Here is a 21808-nt window from a genome sequence, read left to right on the forward strand (position 1 = left end):
TCTCCTCCACTTCTTTGCCCTTCTGGCACCTCCTCCTTCCTTCTTTTGTCCTGGCCATGACCTTCCCAGGTCACTGTCTTCCAGTCCATGTGCCTGGCTGCTGGGCAGGCAGGAATCAGCCACATCCAGGCTGTGCTCTGACGGGGGTACCATGTGCTCTGACTAATCCATGAATAAGCTCATGGATTAGAGTGGAGGAGGGGCTACTGGGAGACTCAGGCAAACCTGCTGACTTCCAGGTGGGGGAACTGAGGCCCAGAGAGGGCACATACCTCACCCAGGGTCGCACAGCACAAATCCCCATGCCTCTCCTTCCCCAAGTCTTCCCTTGTGCCATCAAATGGATCCAAAGTTGTCATTTAACCTTAGGTGGAATCAAGGGTGACTTTGGGGATGTTGGTGGGAGAGCAACTGGGGAACAGGCAGCACGACACCACCAGCTTCCCTCATGCTAGTGCCCCTTCCCCACCCCGGCAGTGCCCACTGGGAGGCCCGCAGGCTCCAGGGCTCCACTGGCAATTGGGGCTCAAGGAGCTTTGTGAGTCCAGGGAGGTTCTCAGGGTTTTCTCTGTGTTTCTCTTTCCAGCCTCAGCTTGTCCCAGGGTTTATTATCAGCAAAGATGATAAGGCCCCTGATGGCAGGAAGCTGGCTGGGGCTCAGGGTGCTGGCCATTCAGCCCTGGGGGCCTCTCAGCAAATAGTCCTTTGGAAACAGGGCAGGTGTCCCTGAGGAGGGGGTGGGCTGGGAGGGACCTCACTCCCCCAACACTGGACCCTGGAGGAGCCCCTGTGTGAACAGAACTGCAGCCCTGGCTGGCGGGACTGCCTTGGGCAGGTGACCTGGGCAATTCCGTGGTCTCCAGGGTCCCTGCCACTCTGGCCACGTGTCCCTGTCACAGCCTTGAAACCCCTTCAGGCCCCTGTTCTCCTGTCTCAGTTCCAGTCCAGGCCCCTCCTCCATGGGGAAGATTGGCTCCATGCATGCATCTCTTCTGGGTCAGAAGACACCCACTGGGCTGCCCCAGGGCCACTGGGACCCTGGGGTCCCCCCAGTCATTTCCACTCTGCTCCCCACCAACCCCAGTCCTGGGAGCATCCTCAGGGCTGGCCCCTCCCAGGGGTCCTGCAGGGGTCTCCTCTTTCAGCTCCTGCCCTTAAAAGGGGTCTGATCATCCATCCATCATCACCTCCTCCCTGAGATGCTCTGAAAACCTCCACATCAGCATCAGACAGAGCAACCCTGTTCATTTCCAATCCTTTCTTCCCAGCTTGGAAGCTGCTAACCAGTCTCCCAGGCCAGGAGAATCCTCACAGGTAGGACTACTGCCAGACTCCCATCTGGATGGCATCTTTGGAGCTTAAGAGTCAAACATTATGTTAATTTATTCTGTGGTTCCCCCATGATGCTCCACCTTGGAGTCATGCTGGGTGGGTGTCCCCTGTTCCAGTGGAGAAGAACCACATGTTAAGGCAAAATTAGGGGAGGGGATTCAGAATAGTTTCTACTTCCCATGTCATCTTGTCCCCATGGCCTTGCTCTCATCCCATGGTTCCTCCCTGTTAATCTCTGATCCCACTCCTCTGAGTAGGGCTGTGTCCCCTCAGATGGCAGCTCCTGCTAGTTATGCTGCAGGGAGGACAGGCTGGGACACGCGTGTCTTCAGGTTGCTGTGGAAGGAAGACCTGCAGCTGTGTCCTGGGTCCCAGAGCTCGAGTTTGGTCCTGGGCTCCCATCCATGGGCCCTCCCAACTTGTGCGGTACAGAACAAAGTGCTCAAACCCACAGCTTTGGTACTTCTATCTGAATTTCCACTTCCTAGCCATGGTACGAGAGAAGGAAATGGCAACCCACTCCAGTATTCTTGCCTGGAGAATCCCAGGGACAGAGGAGCCTGGTGGGCTGCTTTTGTCTATGGGGTCACACAGAGTCAGACACGACTAAAGCAACTTAGCAGCAGCAGCAGCCATGGTACGAAATTAGGGATGGTACTTAAGTCTGTGAATGTTTTTTGTTTCCTCCTCTGCAAAATGGAGTTAACTGTACAATCCAGGACCTCATTCCTGAAACATTTGGGGTCATATATCCTCCAGAATTCAGAATTTTTCAGCTTCAGTCATGAAACATGGTGAATCTACCCTGTATGATGTAACACCCCCTGGGGTCTTAAAGCACCTTACAGTCAAACCCAGTAGTGTTTCTTCAACCAAACATTTAAACATTCACACTAAGTGAAATAAAGATCAGAAACTGTCTCATGTCTGTTGAGGTAAAACTTTATTAGCAAATGAATTATTTTAATTTAATATTATATTTATTCAAGATTTCAATTTGGAGCAAAATCCATGACATTAAAGGCCAAATGAATTTTTTTTTAATTCTTTTTAAATTTTCGGAGACATGAAAATTGAGTAATGTAGATAAGGACCATCCTACCCCGTGTTTCTGCAGATAACGTCATGTACCACAAAGTAATCATTTAAAAAAATATATTCATGGTTTAATGCCAGACCTAACCCAGCTGTGAGGTTTGGGATAAGATAAGTCTCCTGACAAGGCCAAGGGTGATGGGTGGGGAGAATCATTCTGAAGCGATTGTGCTGTTACCAGGTGTCTGAGCCACTGGTTCTAACTCCACAGATCCTGAGCTTCAGCAGTCACAGGACTCTGAGTCTTTTCCAGGCATCTGACTTAATCCCCCTCCAGAGCTGGATCTTTCTCTGATGGGTCCTCAGGGAAGACCACCGCCATATTGGTGACAGAGACTGATCTGACTTCATGATCACCATGTGCTCATCCTCAGGCCTGCTTTCTGCAATCCTCCTGGGCTACTTCCTCCGCCTGTTGCAGCTGCTCTCCACCTGCCTGGCCTTCTCCCTTGTGGCCAGCGTGGGCACTTGGATGGGGGCCGTGAGTAACTGGTCTGTATTCATCTGGTGCTTCTGTTTTCTCGTGACCCTCATCATCCTCATAATCGAGTTCTGTGGGCTCCAGTCCCGCTTCCCCTTCTCCTGGTACAACTTTCTCATCACCTATGCCTGTTACGCTGCCCTCCTCTGCATCTCGGCCTCCATCGTTTACCCCATCACTTACATCTGGTTCTTCCCCCATGGCCGCTCCCAGGATCATGCCATCGCTGCCACTGCATTCTCCTGCATTGCTTCTGTGGCTTATGCCAGCGAAGTGGCCTGGGCTCGTACCTGGGTCTGGCTCGGCGTGATCACCGGCTACATGGTCACTGTGCCAGGACTGCTCAAGGGGCTGGAGACTTTTGTGGCTGGTGTCATCTTTGCCTTTATCATTGACAGCCACCTGTACATGCACCAGCCGGCCCTGGTGTGGTGCGTGGCCGTGTACTCCATCTGCTTCCTCCTGGCAGCCTCGGCCCTTCTGCTGAACTGGTGTGACTGCGACAACAGGCTGCCCATTGCCTTTCCCACTTTTCTTTTGGGGCTGACCCTGCTCTCCGTCCTCCTCTACACCAGCGCTCTGGTCCTCTGGCCTCTCTACCAGTTTGACGAGCAGTTTGGTGGCCAGCCCAAGCGGTCGAGCTGCAATGATGGGCTCATCTACTCTCTTTGTACCTGGGACCAGCAGCTGGCTGTGGCCATCCTGACAGCCATCAACCTGCTGATTTACGTGGTCGACTTGGTGTTCTTGGCCCACATGGTTTTTTCAAGAACCGAGGATCAGCTCAGGGGCTCCCAGTTCCCTCTTCTTTACAAGTCATGATGTGCTCTTCCTGGATCCTTATTTAGGGACCTCCCTCAGGTTTGGCTGCCTCTTTTCAGAAGTCCAACGGTGAGGGAAAAGTGTCAGTTAAAAGAAAAATAGCTTTATCGAGGAAGCTGCTAATCCTGGGGAGAATGTGAAGTCATGTCCCAAAGAATCCACTCCTAAATCCCCAGGTTTTCCTCATAGTTTATATAAAGAAAAGAGTAAGGGTATAAGCTAGGGGTGCTTCCCAGGTGGTGCTAGTGGTAAAGAACATGCCTGCCAATGCAGGAGGTATAAGAGACACAGGTTCGATCCCTGGGTCAGGAGATCCCCTGGAGGAGGGCATGGCAACCTACTCCAGTATTCTTGCAGTGTCCTGCCCCCATCCAGAGTGTGGGAAGCCCCTGGACAGCACACCTGGCCTCAGGATCTGGATTCCTTGCCTGGCCCTGACTGGGCCCTGGGCTCATGGGTGAAGCCAGGGCTGCTCCAGACACCTGCCAAGTCCAGGGTGTCACAAGCCTTGGGGACTCATCCCTGACCCACCTCTGCCCCGGACATCAGGATGTTAGCAGGGAAGGCCCGGGTCCCATGGCACCTGGATTCAGCCCCCAGTCCCCTCTCTGTCCTGTGTCTGCAGGAGAGCGTGCTGTGACATAACTCAGTGGAAGACGCCAGGGCAGCCATGGAGCTCTACCGCATCTCCAGGAGAATTCAAGAGCAGTGAGGGCTGCACGCCTGGTGGAGTTCAGCCCCCTCCCCAAGGACTAGAGGCCTTCATCTCTTCAGGACAAAAACTCTCTTGCTTTGGGAACGTGTATCTTTAGCAGTAACATGGGTCCATATCCTCTCTACTCCCTCGGGTCCTCCTCTTATCTCTTTCTTTTTTCTCTCTGAGCTGAGTGTCAGTGGACACCACCCAGCACTGAGATGGCAACAAAGGCTTGAGCTGGGATGGAGACAAGTGTCAATTTCCTTAACATCCTGAATCCTGTGGGTCCAAGAAGATGTCCCTGGGACTTAATTAATACCCTGCCTCCGCCTCACTTTTCCAGTTGCATTTGTTCCCTGGAGGGTGACATTATTTCCTGGGGGTGACACCCCCCCTCTGAGGTCCATTCATCTCAATTTGATATTGGTGCCTCAGCATTGGGGAGCTTCCAGACAAGGGTGCAGGAAGAGGGATGGGTGGCCCCTGCTGACCTTCAGCACCTCATCCCTCCTCTCGTTTATAAAACTAGGAAACAAGGGTAGTGGACTTGCAAGAGTTGTGGATCTGTGGGAACGAGGTTGGAATCCTTCCTTTGGGTCCAGGAGTCATGTCCTGGACACTGTGTGTCCTGGTCTGGCTGCAGTGCCCCACCCAAAGATCCTGCAACAGCACCCCTATTTCAGTCAGGTCAGTCCCTGTTGGAAAACCAGCCAGAAAAAAACAGTGTGGAGACTTTAGGTGGGGGCTGATGGAGAGCATCACTCTCTTTCCAGCCACCAGCCTCTCTACAAGGACATTCACAGCCAGCCTCACAGACAAGGGCCACATGGATTGGCAGCCAGCACTGCCATCCCCAACCAGGGTGGACAGCCAGGTGCCTGAGGCCACAGGAGAGAAGGGTCTCTCTTCTCTCCACTCAAAGCTGGATTGAAGAAGTCATCTCCATGATTTTCCAAGAAAAGCCAGAGAATGGGAACATCTGTGCCCTCAGCTCTGTTCTGGATGCAGCTCAGGCCACAGTCTAGGGGACGTCAGCTGGAGTCACCCTGCCTGTCAGCCAGCTCTGGCTGGCTGAGAAGAGAGCCTCTGGCCGCTGCCCCAGGATACAGGGAGCCCAGGCCAGGCAGGGAGCAAGGGAAGGGCCTGAGACTTGGGCACCGAGGGGGCTTCTCCATCAACTGTGTGTGCTAAAGGGCTGGGGGAGGCCATGGTCACCCAGCAGGTGGGCTTGGAGGCCACTGCTTCCCCTCCCCAGACCCCTGGACCCAAAACACCTCCCTTCCTTCTGCCTTTGGAGACAAGCCTGTGTGGGCATCTCTCAGCTCCTCCCCCAGCCTGTCCATCAAGTCTGCAGGGAACATGGAGACCATCTGGCAACCATCCCTCCCCTGACCCTTCTTCTCCTCTTGGGATATTTTTCAAGCTTGAATTTTGTTTTCTTAAAAAGTTAATTTACTTCCATATTTCAAAATCAAGTTGTTCTAAAAAGCCATATATTGAGCCATATAATCCCTCCTTACTCAACCCTCAGCTCCCCTCCCCCACCAGGACCAGGTAACTTCTCCACTGGACTCCTAGGAGTCATTCATGTGCTTTTTGATATGAATCAAGCAAATACAGACGTATTTATTTTTATTTTCTCTCCTTTGATTATTTAAAATGTATAATACTATTCATAATTCTGTATCTTACTGTTTTTTCCTTATAAATCCTGGGGATATTTTCTTATTATTATTTTGAGAGACTCCTCATTTTTCTAAGCTGTATAGTATTCCATCTTGTGGCTACACCATGGTTTATTAATATTTGTCCTAAAGATGAGTACTTGGGTTATTTTAAACCTATCCACCCTTATTACCAAATGAGATCTTGAGTGAGCGAATTCATTTCATACAGCTCTGGTTAGAGAAAAGTGGTGGATGATGCCATCAACCTACTTACAACCCCATCAACTCACCAGAAACTTAGAGCCTCAGGGAAAATAGCTTAATAACAATCCCTTTAGTATAATTTGCTTATTTTATAAATGGGAAACTGAGGCTCAGATCAGTGACAAGACTCGTCCGTGCTCATGGCAGATGAGCTGTAGAATGGGAACTGGAAAACTGATCTCTTGGGCTCTGCTCTCCACATGATCACTATTCATCCCCAGGGAGACCAGACCAGGGCTGTAGGGCCACTGGACTGGAGTCAGGAGCACATGTGACTGTGGACCCAGCCGTGGACCCCAGGTCTGCCTCTCTCTCATTCTGGGCTTCTGTTTCCCACTTCCCCTGCTATGGTCAGTCTCTCTGTACTCTCAACAGAACGAACTTTGTGTTCCCTAAAGGTAACATGAGCTTCTCAAACAGAGTGAGAGCATTCAGACTGCTGAGCTGGACTCTGAAGAAGCGGGAGGACAAGAATGTGCAGGAACAAGGAAGTCTGGGACACCTCAGACTGTGGGGGCACCTGGAAGCAGTTTGTGTTTTGACAAGAATCACTGGAGAGTTGGAACACTGGGAAGTGATTGAGGAAACTCATGTTATGAAAGAGAAACGTGTTCCCCACCAAGCAGAGGTCATGGGGAAGGAGGGTCTGTGTAATCAGGGAGGATGTGACCAATAAACAGGACCCAGCAGCCAAGAGGAAACAAGCAGAGAGGGTGGACAGAGGAGAGGGAGCCGGCTTCCATCTCCACGTCTGAGTCTCCAGGACTGGCAAGTCCAGAGGCCCCGGGAAGAGCGGGGCTGGGAGGGACCAGGGGTCTCTGGCACCCCTCCCCCATCTAGCAGATGAGGAAACTGACTCAGTAGCAGTGAGTGCCCTCCTCGGGGGGACGGGGCAGGTTTGTGCAGAATGAGGGTGGACGGGGCAGAATCCCAGCCTGGAGGATGCTTCCGCCACACTTGTCACAAGCAGCATGGAGCCATGGACAGACAGCCGGCCTGGGGACAGGACACCTGGTCCTGACCCTGACTCTGCCACACGCAGGGTGACTCTGGACACATCCTGCCCCTCCCTGGGGTCCAGCTGCTCCTCCTCTATGACGAGAGGGTTGGACTAAGCAGAGGACCTTTACACTCTCTTTTGAGCTCCACAGTGAGGGGATAGGACCAGTCTTGGAATTGTGACAAATGACACTTAACCCCGCAACGGGAGGGATGGAGTAGCCGCCATCATGAACCACAGGCTTGGACAGTGAGCCCCTCAGGTGAGCCCACCCTGGGCGATTCTTTTACTAAAGCACAGAGGCATCTCCATCCTTTTAGAAATGAGCTCCCAGTGTTGTGTTCAGTTTGACTTAGGAAAATAGAAGAATATGAAATTCTTTACCCAGACTTGTAGGCATCAATGCGTACTTGATTTTGTCAATTAAAAATTAATCAACAGTCTAAGAAAGAAATGGGAAATTTTATTCAAGCCAACCTCAGAATAATAAACAGTCTTCCTGAGGTACAGGCATCTTATTTAACAGTTTTAGCACTTTTCTGCAAGAGCATGAGAGGGTGCAAGAAACTAGATCCATAAAAGTTTCTCCTGAAAATACCTCTTTGAGGGCCAGTTCTTCCAGTTTTCCCAGAGCACAAAGTGCCTTATCCTGATCTTCGCCCTCAATTCCTTTCAAGGTGGATTGTAGATCAGTGACTGCAGTAGCTGATGACTAGATTCTTGTAGAACTGGATGGTAGACAGTATTCTTTATTACACAGCCCATCTATTTCCACCTTAATTTCAACCAGGTTTTCAGATACATCTTTAACCAATTTGTCCCAGGTTAGTAGGAATGCTCTTTCCCAGGCCAGGTAAAGATTTCACTGATAGACCACTCAAGTGCTATTGCTCATCTAGTTCTGGTAAGAGTAGCCGAGTCCACTGGACCACGTGTCTTACTAGTCTGTCAGCTCCAGGATATGGCTCCCTGCAGAGGCAGGACCTGCTGCTTTGATCACTGAGGTAGGAGGCCACATCGCAGCCCCCCACAAATACTGTAGACAGATGTCTTCAAGACCTTGTGATTTTTTACCAGCTCCTTTTTTATTTTCCCAGAAAGTAGTTGGGATAAAATGTATCCCAACTTCTGTTAAGATGACCTCTACACAGCGGATATTTAGTAAGCCTGGAAAAATTCCGGAACCAATTTCAGGTGGGGCTGAATACAACATGGGACCCAGGGATCCAGAGTCCTGCTCACTGGGAATTACTGACCTCCAGAGATTTTTGCGTGACTTAAAGGGGAGGTACACTGTACATTCCTCTCCACTGGGAGAAAGGAGGCCAAATTCTAGCTATATACCTCCAGCCACCAACCCCTTCCAACCCACCCCCTAACTCTCCCCACATACACACCAACTAAGGCACCCCCAGGTGGACAGACTTGCTTTGGCAATGAGGCCCCTCCGGAGGCTCAGGGTGTGAACAGCTGTACAGAGGGCTGTGTACTATGGAGTCAGCACCTTAGGAGGTGGAAAAGGGTGGTGGGCAGAGAAGAAAGGAGTCTACGATCCTGATGGATCAAAAGGAGAATGGGGAGAGGGAGTCAGGACACAGAAGACGAGAAAACCAAGGACGACCAGAAAAGGGGGAAAAACCCCCAGAAAATGTAGAAAATATGAGAGCAAAAAGGAGGCAAAACAGAATGCGGGCAACCCAACAAAATAGGAAGGAGACAGAGCAGAAGGAGGGAAGGAAACAGAAAAGAGAGAGATGAGTGGGGAAAGATGTGAAGAGGGAGAGAGGGAGCCAGGAAGAGGACATCAGAGGACATTGCTGTTGTTCACTTTCTGAGTCGTGTCTGACTCTCTGTAACCCCATGGACCGCAGCAAGCCAGGCTTCCCTGTCCCTCGCCGTGTCCTAGAGTTTGCCCAAGTTCACATCCATTGAGGACATCAGAAGATAACAGAGCTCAGTGAGGAGACCTCCTGTGACCAGAGGGGATCAGAAGTCCCTGGGCTGGTCCTCAGTCCCTATAGAAACCTGGCGGGCCCAGTACACCAAGTCAGCCACATAAATCAATAGGTTAATGGCTGTCAGGACAGCCACAGCCAATCGCTGGATCCAGGTGCATATGAGGTCATTGATACAGCTGATATCACTGGACCACTGGGGCTGCCCGCCGAATTCCTCATAGAATTGGTAGAGCAACCAGAGGACCAGAGCGCTGATGTAGAGGAGGACGGAGAGCAAGGTTAGCCCCAACTGGAAAATGGGGAAGGGGACGGGCAGTATGTTCTCCCAGTCACCCAGTTTTAGCAGCATAGCTAGTGCTGTTGGGATGAAGCAGATGGAGTAGACAGCCACGCACCACTCCAGGGCCGGCTGGTGCAGGTACAGGGAGGTGTTGCTGAGGAAGACAAAGATGACACCAGCCACAAAGGTCTCCAGCACCTTCAGCAGGGCTGGTAATGTGTACACATAGCAGGGGATATCTTCGGGCCAATAGTAGTTCCACACAAAGGCATCTATGGCATAAAATGCAGAAGCGATACAGGATAATGTAGTGGCTGCAGTGGCCCGGTCCCGGAGAGGTCCATCAGGCAGGAACTGGACGTGGGTGATGGAGTAGATGACGGAGGCCAAGAGGCAGAGGATGGCAGCGTAGCAGGCGTAGGTGATGGAAAGGTTGTACCAGAAGAGAGGAAAGTGTGATTCAAAATCAAAAAACTTGACTGTGACTATTATGAGTGTCACAGCAAAACAGAAGCACCAGATGGACATGGACCAGTTACCTATGTTCCCTCTCCAAATGCCCATGTCGGCCACCAGGGAGAAGGCCACGCAGGTAGAGAAGAGCTGTGGCAGGCGGAAGAAGCAGCACACTGTGTTCCAGTCATCCAGGTTTGGGTGTGTGACCCCAGTGGACATGGTGCTGTGATGGTCAGGCAAGTCACGGTCACCAGTATGGCAGTGGTCTTCACTGAGGACCTGCCAGAGAAAGGTCCAGTTCTGGAGGTGGATTAAGCCAGACACCTGGAAAAGGCTCAGGGCCCTGTGACAGCTGAGGCTCAGGATCCATGGAGTTAGAACCAGTGGCCCAGACACTCGGGTAACAGCACAGTCGCTCCAGAATGGTCGTCCCCACCCATCACCCTTGGCCTTGTCAGGAGATTTGTCTTATCCCAAACCTCACAGCTGGGTTGGGTCTGGCCTCAAACCATGAACATCCTGGATCTCTCTGAGCTGTGGGCCATTATCTGAGACACAGGATAGGATGGCCCTTATCTCTAACCCCAACCCTTCAGGTCTCTCAAAATTGAAAACAAATTAAAAAAAAAAATTTGGTAACAAAATTTAACCTAAACAGACATGAGAAAATTTGTGATCTCTATTTATTTCACTTAATGTGAATGTTCAAAAGTTCAGTTGCAGAAACACTGATGTGTTTGATTACAAGGTCTTTTCAGACCCCAGTGGGGTGACGTGTCGTATAGAGATGTACCGTGTCACATACCTGAAGCTGAAAAAACTGAATTTTGAATTATATCTGACCCCAAGAGTTTCAGAAATGGGATTGAGGATTGTATTGCTAACCCCATTTTACACATGACAAAACTTAAGGCTCAGAGAATTAACTGCTTTCCTTAAGGTGGCATGAACAGGATGTGGGAACCCCAGATAAAAATGCCAAATGTGTGGATTTGAGTGCTTTGCTGTATAGCCCATATATCAACAGAGCCCCTGGGTGGGAGCCCAGGACCAAAGCTCGGGGCTCTGGGACCCAGGACACGGTTGTAGGGCCACAGCCTCCTTCCACAGCAACCTGAAGACAGACGTGTGCCAACCTGTCCTCCCTGCAGCATCACTAGAAGAAGCTGCCATCTGAGGGACACAGCCCCACCCGGAGGAGGGCAGCTTCAGGGGTGAACAGGGAGGAGCCATGGGGTGAGAGCAAGGCGTGGGGACAAGATGATGTGGGAAGTAGTGAAACAGAGCAGGACTCTATGGTCCTTTCCTCCATGACCCTGCCTGCCTTTTGTCTATGGAAAACTTTAGTTAAAGAATGAGTTTAATCAAAGAAATGAGAACATGTAGAAACAAAGGAAAACGGACAAAGGAGACCAAATAATAATAATAATGAACTCATTAAGTGTAGTCAAGGATCTTTAGTTCCTCCTTGAGGGCTATAGATAATATTCTGATCCATATCCTATAAGCTGTCTTATAGGTACTGGAACCCACACCAGGTGGAAGAAGTCAACTACATGATGATCAGACTGTAGCCATGACATAAGCTGCCAGTTCTGAGAAGTGGCTTCAAACAAATGGAAACAAACCAGTTCGTAGTGATGTAGAATTAAAGCATCACTACGAACAAAGCTAGTGGAGGTGATGGAATTCCAGTTGAGCTATTTCAAATCCTGAAAGATGATGCTGTGAAAGTGCTGCACTCAATATGCCAACAAATTTGGAAAACTCAGCAGTGGCCACAGGACTGGAAAAGGTCAGTTTTCATTCCAATCCCAAAGAAAGGCAATGCCAAAGAATGCTCAAACTACCGCACAATTGCACTCATCTCACATGCTAGTAAGGTAATGCTCAAAATTCTCCAAACCAGGCTTCAGCAATACGTGAACCGTGAACTTCCTGATGTTCAAGCTGGGTTTAGAAAAGGCAGAGGAACCAGAGATCAAATTGCCAACATCTGTTGGATCACAGAAAAAGCAAGAGAGTTCCAGAAAAACATCTATTTTTGCTTTATTGACTATGCCAAAGCCTTTGACTGTGTGGATCACAATAAACTGTGGAAAATTCTGAAAGAGATGGGAATATCAGACCACCTGACCTGCCTCTTGAGAAATCTGTATGCAGGTCAGGAAGCAACAGTTAGAACTGGACATGGAACAACAGACTGGTTCCAAATAGGAAAAGGAGTACATCAAGGCTGTATATTGTCACCCTGCTTATTTAACTTACATGCAGAGTACATCATGAGAAATGCTAGACTGGAAGAAACACAAGCTGGAATCAAGATTGCCGGGAGAAATATCAATAACCTCAGATATGCAGATGACACCTCCCTTATGGCAGAAAGTGAAGAGGAACTCAAAAGCCTCTTGACGAAAGTGAAAGTGGAAAGTGAAAAAGTTGGCTTAAAGCTCAACATTCAGAAAACAAAGATCATGGCATCTGGTCCCATCACTTCATGGCAAATAGATGGGGAAACAATGGAAACAGTATCAGACTTTATTTTGGGGGGCTCCAAAATCACTGCAGATGGTGATTGCAGCCATGAAATTAAAAGACACTTGCTCCTTGGAAGGAAAGTTATGACCAACCTAGACAGCATATTCAAAAGTAGAGACATTACTTTGCCAACAAAGGTCCGTCTAGTCAAGGCTATGGTTTTTCCAGTGGTCATGTGTGGATGTGAGAGTTGGACTATAAAGAAAACTCAGCACCGAAGAATTAATGCTTTTGAACTGTGGTGTTGGAGAAGACTCTTGAGAGTCCCTTGGACTGCAAGGAGATCCAACCAGTCCATTCTACAGGAGATCAGCCCTGGGATTTCTTTGGAAGGAATGATGCTAAAGCTGAAACTCCAGTACTTTGGCCACCTCATGTGAAGAGTTGACTCATTGGAAAAGACTCTGATGCTGGGAGGGATTGGGGGCAGGAGGAGAAGGAGACGACAGAGGATAAGATGGCTGGATGGCATCACTGACTCGATGGACGTGAGTCTGAGTGAACCCTGGGAGTTGATGATGGACAGGGAGGCCTGGTGTGCTGCGATTCATGGAGTCGCAAAGAATCGGACACGACTGAGCAACTGAACTGAACTGAACTGACTGAGAACAATCAAGATGATGTGAGTCAGACCACCGAGGACCGATATGAAGATGACTGTCAGAGCTGACTATGCTGTTTCTGCATGTAGCCCCCTCCCTCAGCCTATAAAGGCTCTCACCTCCTGCTTGGCAGGGATGTACGGTGGATAGGGTGGGGTGGGGAGTCAGCCTTGGGATAGACATCCACCCTCCCGCCAAATTGCCACTATCTGAAATGAAGTAAACTTTCCTTCCCACCAACCTGGCCTATTTATTGACTTTTGGGCAGTGAACAACCAGACCCCACACCTTTTGGTAATAGTAGCCACTATTCTGAATCCCCTTCCCTCAATTTTGCCTTAATGTTTGATTCTTCCTCATTTCGGAAGGGAGACCTCAACCCAGCATGACTCCAAGGAGGAGAGTCATGGAGGAACCACAGAATAAATAAACATAATGTTTGGCTTTTCAGCTTCCAAGGGGCCATCCAGATGTGAGTCTGGAAAGATTTAAGAGTAGTCCTACATGAGCAGGATTTTTCTGACCTGGGAGACTGGTTAGCAGGTTCCAAGGTGGGAACCAAGGGATTGGAAATGAACAAGTACGCTGTGTCTGATGCTGATGTGGAGCTTTTCAGGGCCTCCCAGAGAGGGGATGGGGATGGACAGATGGCTGGACCATTTTAAGGGCAGGAGCTGAAAAAGGAGGTACCTCCTTGATCTCTGGGAGGAGACAGCCCTGAGAATGCACCCGAGACTGGGGTGGGGGCGGGGGACAGAGTGGAGATGACTGGGGGGATCCCAGGGTCCCAGTGGTCCTGAGGCAGCCCAGTAGGGGTCTTCCGACCCAGAAGGGATGCAGGCATGGAGCCAACCTTCCCATGGAGGAGGGGCCTGGGCTGGAACTGAGACAGGAGAACAGGGGCCTGAAGGGGTTTCAGGGCTGTGACAAGGACACCTGGCCAGAGTCGCAGGGACACTGGAGACCACGGAATTTCCCAGGTCACCTGCCCAAGACAGTCCCTCCAGCCAGGGCTGCAGTCCTGCTCACACAGGGGCTCCTCCAGGGTCCAGTGTTGGGGAAGTGAGGCCCCTCCCAGCCCGCCCCCTCCGCAGGGACAGCTACCCTGTTTCCAAGGGACTATTTGCTGAGAGGCCCCCAGGGCTGAAGGGCCAGCAGTCTGAGCCCCAGCCAGCTTCCTGCCATCAGGGGCCTTGTCACCTTTGCTGATAATTAAGCCTGGGACAAGCTGAGGCTGGAAAGAGAAACACAGAGCAAACCTGAGAACCTCCCTGGACTCACAAAGCTCCTTGAGCCCCAACTGGCAGTGGAGCCCTGGAGCCTGCTGGCTTCCCAGTGGGCACTGCCAGGGGTGGGGAGGGGCACCAGATATAAGTTATTCTGGGATGTTAATGCTCTGTACCCCAGTTTGTCACCAACTTAACTCCCTGAACTGCCACTGGGATTTCCACTTAAGAGTGAAAGACAATTTTGGAGTCTTTTAATGGCACAGAGGGAGGATTTGGAGTGGGAGAGGCATGGGGGTTCCAGCTGTGTGACCCTGGGTCAGGCCTGTGCCCTCTCTGGGCCTCAGTTACCCCACCTGGAAAGCAGGAAGTGGAAGTTTGTCTGAGTCTCCCTGCAGCCCTCCTCCACTCTAGTCTGTGAGCCTGGACATGGTGCCCCCATCGGATCACAGCCTGGATGTGGCTGAGCCGTGCCTGCCCCGGCAGCCAGGCATGTGGACTGGAAGACAGTGCGCCAGGAAGGTCGAGGTCAGGACAGAGGAAGGAGGAGGAGGTGTCAGAAGGGCAGAGAAGGAGGAGGGGAGATGGACACTCAGAGTGACAAGAAGGCTGTGGGGCCTGGAGGAGACACTTCATAACTGAATGATCCTGGGCAAATTAGTCATCAAAGCCTCAGTTTCCTCATGTGTGTAGGATGAGGAAACTTAGTATCTGATTTATGTCAATTAAATAAATAATAGCATGTGAAGGGCTCATGAAAGGGCCTGGCACAAAACACACTCAGTCCATGCCGGCTACCTGTTCCCCTCCCTCTCACAGAGGACACAGAAGGCCCTAGCCCCACTTTGGACATAAGTGCATGCAAGCTTCATTCTTCCAGATCAGGTGTTGCAAACCTGTGTGTCCTGAAGGTGGCCCAGGGATGTGTTTGGTTTCTCTTCACAGGGTTTTTAGGAAGAGATGGTGTAGAATCAGTATTATTTCTTCCTGAAGTGTTGGTAGCTGCAGTGTTTTAATTTCACATGGAAATCTGGATTTCCAGCTCCTCTGGAAGCTTCAGGAGATGTGGTGTCACTGGGCCATGTTGCCTCTGGAAGGAGGGGTGGAGCTGAGTAGCTGCCATGTCCTTTACTTTCCACTGCTTTTCATTCTCACCTTTGTTTAGTATTTTCTATATTTCCTTCTTCTCAGGTATAATTGGCACGAAGCAGGGCTACGAGCATCTCACATGTGCCCTGTTTACCCTCTTGGGCATGGCCAAGCTTCCTGCCTGCTCACGGAGTGTCCACCTCTCCATTCAGGGATCATCCGTATCCTCAATCTCATGTACAATCTTCAACACCTTTCACATGCTCTAAAATCATACGTAGACATGTGTGTACATATGCAGCTTCCCATGTGGCTCACTGGTAAAGAATCTGCCTGTCTATGCTGGTGACTCAGGAGACATAGGTTTGATCCCTGAGTCAGGAAGATCCCCTGAAGAAGGGAATGGCAACCCACTCCAGTAATCTTGTCTGGGAAAATGCCATTGACAGATGAGCCTAGTGGGCTATAGTCCATGGGGTCTGACACTACAGAGGGACTGAGCATGCACACACATACATATATGCACGCATGTTTGTGATACATATCTGTAGTTTTTTTCCAGGTTTGTAAACATAAGACCATGTCATGCACATGGCCTCTTACTTTTTAACCGCCCCCAACAAGTGCAGCTAAACTCTCCAGGGGCCCTAGTCCTCTCCATCCCTTTTACTTATTTCCTTCCCTCCTGGCTCCTGTGGGAGGGAAGGAGCCTTCTCTAGATCAGTGGCTCCTCCCCTGTGAGTCTCAGACACTGGGGGACACAAAATATGACAAGGGGTGCTGGGATCCATGTGACCACCATGCTCTAGGGCAGGAGATCAGGCATTCTGTCTGTAAACTTTTAAAAAATACAACAAAAACTCTTTTTTCCTTTCTGGAAACTTAGCTTGGTTTCCTAGGAATATTGCAACAATTTGGTACAAGTTTGCTGGCTTAAAACAACAGAGATTTATTCTCTCACTGTCCTGGAGGCCTGAAGTCTGAAATCAAGGTGTCAGCAGAACTGTGCTGCTTCAGATTCTTCAGAAAGAGAATTCTTCCTTTCCTCTTTTAGTTTCTGGAGGCCTCTTAGCTTGTGGCCATTTATCTATGTCTCGGCCTCCACCTTCATGTACTCATCTTCTCTCAACTATGTGTGTGAAAATCTCTCTCTCATTTCTCTTATAAAGATACCAGTCATGAGATTTCAGGCCCACCCTCCATTCTTAACTAAATATGTCTGCAAAGATCCTACTTCTAAATAAGGCCCATTCTGAAGTTTTGAGTAGAGATGAATTTTTGGAAGACACTCTTCAGCCCTTTATGGTCCTCTTTCACGTCTTCCTGTCCTTACTTCATGATTATTTTTCTAATGTGTTTTATCATATAAAGTGAATTTGTTTACTGAGTATTTCTGATTGATGTGTGTTCACTGGAGTTCCTGGGATTCACAGTGGGTTGTTCCTCATGTATTTTGTCATTAAACTGAGACCCTCTTTTACAGGACCCCTTTTCCTGGAAGGGTCCTACTGGGTTGGGAGCTTCACCCAGAATAACTGCACCTGCTCCTGTTCAGGACCCTCCAGATCAATCGCCTATTGGGCACTGACTGTGTTAATTTCCCAGGTTGGAGTTGTGGGATCTCAGGGATCATGCACATTGGGATCCAAACACACAAGAAAAGAAGACCTGAAATTTCTATTCCTCTTGTGGAAACTTAAAAAAAAAAAAGGCAAAACTCACGTGGGGCGATGTCAGCCTTGACCTTTCCTCTGGCTGAAGGGCATGGTTTTTCCCTGTCTACCCTTGCTCCAAGGCTGTAGGCCACGTGGTCTCGGCTTTAGGGAAGTCTCTCAGCTCCAAATCCTTACGTTGTGCCACCCCAAAGCCTTGTTCCTGACTCAAGTGGGGATGTGAATCAGCCTCCAGTTAGCCAGGCTCAATTCTCCCTTCTCCCTCCTCCTTCCTACACACAAGCAGCAGTCACATCAGCTCTGCCACTGAAGACTCATGAGATCCTTGAGCAAAAATTTAATCCTGCAACTGTTTCCTGTCTTTTTGCTTTGTTAATTCTAACTCGTCCTTGACCTCCACATCACCTCCTCCAGGAAGTCTTCCTGGATCCCACAAGCTCCGCCTCTCATTGCTCCCAGATTGATACTTCTCAGCCTTTACCCTGTGGTAAGCAGTGATTGTGGACAGGTCACTACAGAGTCCTGCATCTTATCTGAGCATCACAAATGAGGTGCGGAGTAACAGAGGTGTTGGATGGGCCTGAACACCAGAGAAATAAGTTGGATTTTAGCCGTGAGTGATGATGCCTCACTGACATTTTCTACGGTTGGGCCACTCAATCAGGTGCCCACATCAGAACTGTCCCTCCGGTTGTTAGGAAGAAAATGAAATGGAGGTCAGTGAATAAGCAATGCAGAATGCAGTGGTCACGTGGAGCAACTGGAACATGCGTACATCACTGTGGGCGTGTAAAAGCTACACTCAAGGGTCGGACAGTTTCTTATACAATTAAACATAAACTACCCTGTGACCCAGCAGTTTCAACCATAAGTATTTTCTCAACAGAAATGAAATCTTCCTTTACAAGTCTTATATGAGAATGTTCATTCATAGCAGCTTTCGCATAATAATCCCAAATTAGAAACAGGCAATATATCAATCAACAGGGGAATAAAGACAGTAATACAGTCAAACCTAGAGTATTACAATACAAAGGATGAACTATAAGCTACACAAAACATGGATGCATCTCAAAAACTTTGTGATAATTGAAAGATTCTAGAAACAAAAGAATATACACAGTATCATTCTGAAATAGGTTAAACTAATCTATTATGCAAATCGAAAGTGGTCCCCTCTTGGGTTAGAGAGGTGGATTTACTCAAAAGGGCATGCGGAAACTTTCTGGGGTGTTTATATTGCTCTATATTTTAACAGTAGTTTACAACACATTGGTGCACGGATTATCTTTTGATGGAAAATGAAATTCAAGAAGTCCTCTCCTTCTATAAAGTGTTTGATAACATTTTACAACAAGCAGTATCAAGATATGTATATGTCACTTTTGAATTATGTTTTAAATAATGGAACACTTTATAACAATCTGTAGAAATTCTATTTTTCCAAATCTGCAATTTTAGTTTTTGCCCTTTCATCTTATCTGATATTAAGGAGCATGGCAAAATGAAAATAACCTGAGTGTCCATCGATGGGTGAATAGAATAAGAAACACACACACACACACACACACACACACACACACACACGGAATATTATTCAGCCCTTAAAAAGAAAGAAATTCTGACATTAGCAACAACTTAGATAAACCTGGAGGACATTACACTGAGTTGAAAGGGAGATACAGAAAAACTAGCACAACTGCACTTATGTGTGGAATCTAAAAAAAAAAAAAAACATATTCACAGAGGCAGAAAGTAGAACAGTGGTGGGGCAGGGAGGTGGGGGGAGGCGTTGTTAAAAGATACAAAGTTGTAGTTCAATCCACAGATGCTCCAATGCTGTAGTTTGGGAAAGAGGCAAGCTGGGGAAATTTAATGCCCAGAGAGGCTACCAGATCTTTTTGAACCTACTTCTCTTGATGCTGTGGTGTTGGAGAAGACTCTTGAGAGTCCCTTGGACTACAAAGAGATCCAACCAGTCCATTCTAAAGGAGATCAGCCCTAGGATTTCTTTGGAAGGAATGATGCTAAAGCTGAAACTCCAGTACTTTGGCCACCTCATGCAAAGAGTTGACTCATTGGAAAAGACTCTGATGCTGGGAGGGATTGGGGGCAAGAGGAGAAGGGGATGACAGAGAATGAGATGGCTGGATGGCATCACTGACTCGATGGACATGAGTCTGAGTGAACTCTGGGAGTTGGTGATGGACAGGGAGGCCTGGCGTGTGCTGCGATTCATGGAGTCGCAAAGAGTCAGACACAACTGAGCGACTGATCTGATCTGATCTGATCTCTTGATGCCAAGGGAGGTCACTGCTCCAGATGGACAACACAGAGAGAATCCTAAATCTTTGTTCCCTCACTTATTCTGTTGGTACACAATATTAGTACACAATATCTACTTCTTTTGGAGATACAGAAAGCCCCTTGGAAACATTTCAGCTTTTCCAGTACACAATTCCCATTGAGAATATGATGATCCCAGAAATATGCATGCACATACCTTGGAAACATTGCATTCTGTTATAAGGCTGTTACAGACCACCTAAATCCTATCTTCCAGGACATTAATGGACCCACGGGACTCAGGGTAGAAAGCTGACCTTAGAGGTAAGTCGGGTGATTCCTGCACTACCTTCCCCTCAGGTGTGGGTGAGCAGAGTCCTGAGCTCATACTCAGGTGTCCCCCTTGTGGTGCCCCTCAAATGCCCGAGGTCCCGAGACAGACCAGAGAGTCCTCTGGAGGCAGACCAAGGAGTCTGAGTCCTGACAATGATGGCTGCACTCATCTTCACGGTCCCCTTTTGCTTCTATGCCTCAGGAGTTCTGGGACCCCCATCACAGGACCCTCAGAAGGTGACTATTGAAACCTTTGGGGAAGGTGGGTTGCTATATTTTTCACTATTTGGATTAAACGATTTTAAGAGAGTGATTGCAGTCTGGAGTTTTCATCTTTAGGAAATGATAGGGGAAGGGTACTTCTCACAGAACAAGCCAGGGGCAGGGGGGACAGAGCAATGTTTATGGGAGAGAGAGCAAGTAGAGTCTGACAGGGACAGACAGTCAGTCTTGGGCATCACATTGAGCACTTACGATTCAGTGGGAAGCCATTGTTGAGCTGTAACCTGGGGACTAACTTTCAGTCTGAGAAAAGCCTCTGGGACTTCCCCTCAGATAGGAGAGTGGCACATATGCAATGAGCAGGGGGAGGGGGATCAAAAAATGAGAGAAGGACCCTGAGCTCAAACTCGCAGGCAAAGATGGTCCCCCTGAGGTCCCAGGCAGGGGCAGGTGTGTGCTGAGAACTGGGAGCTCACTGGGGTAGAAGGGCCCAGGGAAGCGGGCTGGACACTAGGAGCTGCGGCCACACAGGGGCCCTTCTAACTCAGCACCTGCTCTGGACCAGAGGCTGAGGACCTGGGTGAGCAAGGCCCAGCCAGTCCTTGAGAAACTCTTGGTTGAAGGGAGGGTGACCCATGACCTGACCATCAGCACATCTGGGGGTATGTCCACAGAGGGGAGGGCAGGTATCCTGAGCAGGGATGGAGGACAGGGGCAGGCAGGACACTAAGTCCAAGTGGAGGGTGAAGGGTGTGTCTTAGTGGAGGAGGCAGGAAGCAGGGACTGGGGAGGGAGAAACCTGAGCTCCAGTCTGAGGAGTGGGGGCAGCTTGTCTGGGGAGCAGGAATGTGCAGAAGGCGGGAAATAGACCTGAGTTTGGGCCCCTCTGCTGGGCTTGTGGCACCAGGGACCGAGGACAGAGTATCAGCTCCTGGACTCACTGAAGATCCCTGTTCTCAACATGCTGAGCAAGGAGCACTCTAGAAACATCTGTGTCCATGTTCTCCAGGCCCTGGCCTCCCTGTGAGAACTGCTTGAAGCCAGGCCTGCTTCAGCACTTGCTGAGACTATTGTATCAGAGCCCTTGGAGACTCACTCTGACCTACTTCAGCCCTGGAGTCAGGGTGTGAGCAGGGAAGTCCCAGGTCACATGGCACCTGGATTCAGCCCCCAGGCCCCTCTCAGTCCTGAGTCTGCAGGACAGTGTGCTGGGATACAACTTGGTGGAAGATACCAGGGCAGCCATGGAGCTCTACCTCATCTCCAGGAGAATTCGAGAGCAGTAGGGCTGCCTGCCTGGTGGAGTTCATCCTGGCCCTGCCCGAGGACTAGATCCTCATCTTTCCAGAGCAAATATTCCCTTGCTCTTGGAAAATGCTTTTTTAGTAGTAAAATGGTTCCATATTCTCTCTACTCCCTCAGATCCTCCTCTTTTTCTTTATTCTCTCTGAGTCAAGTGTTGGTGGACACCACCCAGCACTGAGAGGGCGATGAACACTTGAGCCAGGACAGGAACACCCTGAATCCTGTGGGCCCAGAGAGCAGACCACGTGACTAATCAATACCCCTCCCTTTGCCTCCCTGTTCCAGTTCCATTTGCTCATGGGAGGGGGGCATTATTTCCTGGGGGTGGCACCTGGCTCAGAGGTCCATTCACCCCATTTTGAAATTGGTGCCCCAGCACTGGGGAGCTTCCAGGCAAATGTACAAGAAAAGTGATGGGTGCCCCCTTCTGACCTTCAGCACCTCATCCCTCTGTTCCTACAAGTTCTTGGGCCCCATGCACA

At 49.5% G+C, this 21808-nt stretch overlaps 2 protein-coding genes across 2 annotated transcripts; one reads left to right on the forward strand and one right to left on the reverse strand.

Annotated features, from left to right (window-relative positions):
• Nucleotides 1–1898: 1898 nt before the first annotated feature.
• LOC113879884 (myeloid-associated differentiation marker-like) lies at nucleotides 1899–3981 on the forward strand. Its single transcript, XM_027521704.1, has one exon. The coding sequence runs from the start codon at nucleotides 2777–2779 to the stop codon at nucleotides 3728–3730; it is 954 nt and encodes a 317-aa protein (XP_027377505.1). The 5' UTR covers nucleotides 1899–2776; the 3' UTR covers nucleotides 3731–3981.
• Nucleotides 3982–9221: 5240 nt separating this feature from the next.
• On the reverse strand, nucleotides 9222–10589 carry LOC113879777 (myeloid-associated differentiation marker-like). The gene has a single exon (XM_027521565.1). It carries the CDS (start codon nucleotides 10269–10271, stop codon nucleotides 9345–9347), a length of 927 nt encoding a protein of 308 aa, XP_027377366.1. The 5' UTR covers nucleotides 10272–10589; the 3' UTR covers nucleotides 9222–9344.
• Nucleotides 10590–21808: the final 11219 nt, after the last annotated feature.

The sequence above is a fragment of the Bos indicus x Bos taurus genome, chromosome 21 (genome assembly GCF_003369695.1).
Source record: "Bos indicus x Bos taurus breed Angus x Brahman F1 hybrid chromosome 21, Bos_hybrid_MaternalHap_v2.0, whole genome shotgun sequence".
Lineage (NCBI taxonomy): Eukaryota > Metazoa > Chordata > Mammalia > Artiodactyla > Bovidae > Bos > Bos indicus x Bos taurus.